At 51.6% G+C, this 5,000-nt stretch overlaps 1 protein-coding gene across 1 annotated transcript in view; it reads right to left on the reverse strand.

The window, feature by feature from the left end:
* Positions 1-2,015: 2,015 nt before the first annotated feature.
* LOC139400772 (sperm-associated antigen 1A-like) overlaps positions 2,016-5,000 on the reverse strand; it is a gene marked incomplete at its 3' end in the record, with an annotated part of 19,339 nt that continues 16,354 nt past the window's right edge. The window contains exons 3-4 of the mRNA XM_071145419.1: positions 4,398-4,550; positions 2,016-2,173 (exon numbers count right to left, since the gene is read on the reverse strand). Coding sequence (XP_071001520.1) covers positions 2,016-2,173; positions 4,398-4,550 — 311 coding nt within the window. The remainder of the gene's footprint in view (positions 2,174-4,397; positions 4,551-5,000) is intronic.

The following is a 5,000-nucleotide window of genomic DNA, read 5'->3' on the forward strand; positions in this document are numbered from 1 at the left end:
TCCCCCTCCAGTCCTCTAACAGACAGTATGTCTCCTCTGTCTGTTCCACTAGTCCCCCTCCAGTCCTCTAGCAGACAGTATGTCCCCCTTCAGTCCTCTAGCAGACAGTATGTCCCCCTCCAGTCCTCTAGCAGACAGTATGTCCCCCTTCAGTCCTCTAACAGACAGTGTCTCCCCCTCCAGTCCTCTAACAGACAGTGTCTCCCCCTCCAGTCCTCTAACAGACAGTATGTCCCCCTCCAGTCCTCTAACAGACAGTATGTCCCCCTCCAGTCCTCTAGCAGACAGTATGTCCCCCTCCAGTCCTCTAGCAGACAGTATGTCCCCCTCCAGTCCTCTAGCAGACAGTATGTCCCCCTCCAGTCCTCTAACAGACAGTATGTCCCCCTCCAGTCCTCTAACAGACAGTGTCTCCCCCTCCAGTCCTCTAGCAGACAGTATGTCCCCCTCCAGTCCTCTAACAGACAGTGTCTCCCCCTCCAGTCCTCTAGCAGACAGTATGTCCCCCTCCAGTCCTCTAACAGACAGTGTCTCCCCCTCCAGTCCTCTAACAGACAGTATGTCCCCCTCCAGTCCTCTAGCAGACAGTATGTCCCCCTCCAGTCCTCTAGCAGACAGTATGTCCCCCTCCAGTCCTCTAGCAGACAGTATGTCCCCCTCCAGTCCTCTAGCAGACAGTGTCTCCCCCTCCAGTCCTCTAACAGACAGTATGTCCCCCTTCAGTCCTCTAGCAGACAGTATGTCCCCCTCCAGTCCTCTAACAGACAGTGTCTCCCCCTCCAGTCCTCTAACAGACAGTATGTCCCCCTCCAGTCCTCTAGCAGACAGTATGTCCCCCTCCAGTCCTCTAGCAGACAGTGTCTCCCCCTCCAGTCCTCTAGCAGACAGTATGTCCCCCTCCAGTCCTCTAGCAGACAGTGTCTCCCCCTCCAGTCCTCTAACAGACAGTATGTCCCCCTTCAGTCCTCTAGCAGACAGTATGTCCCCCTTCAGTCCTCTAACAGACAGTGTCTCCCCCTCCAGTCCTCTAACAGACAGTATGTCCCCATCCAGTCCTCTAGCAGACAGTATGTCCCCCTCCAGTCCTCTAGCAGACAGTGTCTCCAGTCTCTACTGCTGCAGTAGTCTATAAGACCTTTGAAGGTTCCAGCTCACAGCAGAAAGAGGATGAGGAATGATAATGATGCTTGCTGAACAGAAAATGCCACCCTATTGCACTGCGTTTAACCCTGGGCTCTGGCCATAGGTAGTGCACTATATAGGGAATAGGGTGCTATGGGCTCTGGTCAGAATTAGTGAACAACATAGGGAGTAGGGGGTCATTCTGGACTCATGCTGTGAGTCAGGCTGAATGTAGTCTCTTGTGAAGAGGAAACGGCTGGTCAGCGGACACTGATTAGCTTCTGGGTGACTACACGCTTAGAAAAATAGGTGCTATCTAGAACCTAAAAGAGTTCTTCAGCGGTCCCCATAGGAGAACCCTTTGAAGAACCCTTTTTGGTTCCAGGTAGAACTCTGTTGGGTTCCAGGTAGAACTCTGTTGGGTTCCATGTATAACCCTTTTTAGTTCCAGGTAGAACTCTTTAGGGTTCCATGTAGAACCCTTTTTGGTTCCAGGTAGAACTCTTTAGGGTTCCATGTAGAACCCTTTTTGGTTCCAGGTAGAACTCTGTTGGGTTCCATGTATAACCCTTTTTAGTTCCAGGTAGAACTCTTTAGGGTTCCATGTAGAACCCTTTTTGGTTCCAGGTAGAACTCTTTAGGGTTCCATGTAGAACCCTTTTTGGTTCCAGGTAGAACTCTGTTGGGTTCCATGTAGAACCCTTTTTGGTTCCAGGTAGAACACTTTTGGTTCCAGGTAGAACCCTTTCCCCAGAGAGTTCTACATGGAACCCTAAAGAGTTCTACCTGGAACCAAAAAGGGTTTGTCAAAGGGTTCTCCTATGGGGACAGCCAAAGAACCCTTGGAACCCTTTAGTTCTAAGAGTGTGGACTCGGCTGAGTGAGAGCCCTACCTGCGTGCTGCTTGGCCTTCTCTGCTCTGGCCTGTAGGACCTCAGCGCTGGGTGGTTCCTCCCTGCGGTGCTGCTGAGCTGATAGTGGGACCAGAGGGATCTCAGGTAGTTTCTCTCTCCACTGCTCTCCGTCCTGCTCTATCAGTAACCGCGTGATCCTGGAGGAATCATACACACACACAGCGTTATCCTCCCAGCTATCCTCTATTATGTAAGTGCAGGGACAGTGTATAAATAGCGTGTAGCTGCAGTAGCTAGAGGACTGGGAGGGACAGCAGGTAATTCACACGACAGCGTTTGCTTGAAGCAGATTGACGTCTGAGCTGGATAATTAAGAGTCTATAGTTAAGGCTGTCTGACTTGGGCCTTTCAAACAACTCTCAATCACTTCACATGGTTGTGACTGTAGGGTGGATCAATTCTGTTAACTTTCCCAAAATGTCCAGGTTTTCTAGATATCCTGCTCGGTGGTTTCCAGATGGCCTGCCACGGTCTCCTGATTCCAGATGGCCTGCTCACAGTCTCCTGATTCCAGATGGCCTGCTCACAGTCTCCTGATTCCAGATGGCCTGCTCATAGTCTCCTGATTCCAGATGGCCTGCTCATGGTCTCCTGATTCCAGATGGCCTGCTCATAGTCTCCTAATTCCAGATGACCTGCTCGGTGGATTCCAGATGGCCTGCTCATAGTCTCCTGATTCCAGATGGCCTGCTCATAGTCTCCTGATTCCAGATGGCCTGCTCATGGTCTCCTGATTCCAGATGGCCTGCTCATAGTCTCCTAATTCCAGATGGCCTGCTCGGTGGATTCCAGATGGCCTGCTCATAGTCTCCTGATTCCAGATGGCCTGCTCATAGTCTCCTGATTCCAGATGGCCTGCTCACGGTCTCCTGATTCCAGATGGCCTGCTCATGGTCTCCTGATTCCAGATGGCCTGCTCACGGTCTCCTGATTCCAGATGGCCTGCTCCATGGTCTCCTGATTCCAGATGGCCTGCTCATGGTCTCCTGATTCCAGAGGGCCTGCACACAGTCTCCTGATTCCAGATGGCCTGCTCACAGTCTCTTGATTCCAGATGGCCTGCTCATGGTCTCCTGATTCCAGATGGCCTGCTCGGTGGATTCGAGATGGCCTGCTCACGGTCTCCTGATTCCAGATGGCCTGCTCACGGTCTCCTGATTCCAGATGGCCTGCTCACGGTCTCCTAATTCCAGATGGCCTGCTCACGGTCTCCTGATTCCAGATGGCCTGCTCATGGTCTCCTGATTCCAGAAGGCCTGCTCACGGTCTCCTGATTCCAGATGGCCTGCTCACAGTCTCCTGATTCCAGATGGCCTGCTCACAGTCTCCTGATTCCATATGGCCTGCTCACAGTCTCCTGATTCCAGATGGCCTGCTCACAGTCTCCTGATTCCAGATGGCCTGCTCACAGTCTCCTGATTCCAGATGGCCTGCTCACAGTCTCCTGATTCCAGATGGCCTGCTCACAGTCTCCTGATTCCAGATGGCCTGCTCACAGTCTCCTGATTCCAGATGGCCTGCTCACAGTCTCCTGATTCCAGATGGCCTGCTCACAGTCACCTGATTCCAGATGGCCTGCTCACGGTCTCCTGATTCCAGAAGGCCTGCTCACAGTCACCTGATTCCAGATGGCCTGCTCACGGTCTCCTGATTCCAGAAGGCCTGCTCACGGTCTCCTGATTCCAGATGGCCTGCTCATGGTCTCCTGATTCCAGATGGCCTGCTCATGGTCTCCTGATTCCAGAAGGCCTGCTCATGGTCTCTTGATTCCAGATGACCTGCTCATGGTCTCCTGATTCCAGATGGCCTGCTCGGTGGATTTGAGATGGTCTGCTCACGGTCTCCTGATTCCAGATGGCCTGCTCATGGTCTCCTGATTCCAGAAGGCCTGCTCATGGTCTCTTGATTCCAGATGACCTGCTCACAGTCTCCTGATTCCAGGAATCCACCAACTGGGATTTCTGGAAAACCTGGGAAGTTTGGGAAGTTAACGGAACTTTGCAACCCTAATGAGGGTAAAGGTGAGGGTGGTGGAGTAGTTTACCTGTTAACACTGTCTAATGAGGGTAAAGGTGGAGTAGTTTACCTGTTAACACTGTCTAATGAGGGTAAAGATGAGGGTGGTGGAGTAGTTTACCTGTTAACACTGTCTAATGAGGGTAAAGGTGAGTGGAGTAGTTTACCTGTTAACACTGTCTAATGAGGGTAAAGGTGAGGGGAGTAGTTTACCTGTTAACACTGTCTAATGAGGGTAAAGGTGAGGGTGGAGTAGTTTACCTGTTAACACTGTCTAATGAGGGTAAAGGTGGAGTAGTTTACCTGTTAACACTGTCTAATGAGGGTAAAGGTGGAGTAGTTTACCTGTTAACACTGTCGTGTGCAGCCTGCACACTGATATCTATCTGCAGCACGGTCTTGTAATCCACGTAGGCCTGTCGGTACCGCTCCATAGTCTCATAAGCCATGGCTCTGCGTAGGAGGGGCTTGAGGGAGAAGGGCTGCAGCTCCAAGGACCTGCAGGTTTAAATAGCATGAGACTGAGGACGGGAAGAGATCAAGTCTGGCCCTGTATACACCTACACTATATTACCTAGCTACCTAGCGCATGTAGCATGAGACTGAGGATGGGAAGAGATCAAGTCTGGCCCTGTATACACCCACACTATAGTACCTAGCGCATGTAGCATGAGACTGAGGACGGGAAGAGATCAAGTCTGGCCCTGTATACACCCACACTATAGTACCTAGCGCATGTAGCATGAGACTGAGGATGGGAAGGGATCAAGTCTGGCCCTGTATACACCCACACTATAGTACCTAGCTACCTAGCGCATGTAGCATGAGACTGAGGATGGGAAGAGATCAAGTCTGGCCCTGTATGCACCCACACTATAGTACCTAGCTACCTAGCGCATGTAGCATGAGACTGAGGACGGGAAGAGATCAAGTCTGGCCCTGTATGCA

Source organism: Oncorhynchus clarkii, unplaced genomic scaffold, assembly GCF_045791955.1.
Source record: "Oncorhynchus clarkii lewisi isolate Uvic-CL-2024 unplaced genomic scaffold, UVic_Ocla_1.0 unplaced_contig_6322_pilon_pilon, whole genome shotgun sequence".
NCBI lineage: Eukaryota > Metazoa > Chordata > Actinopteri > Salmoniformes > Salmonidae > Oncorhynchus > Oncorhynchus clarkii.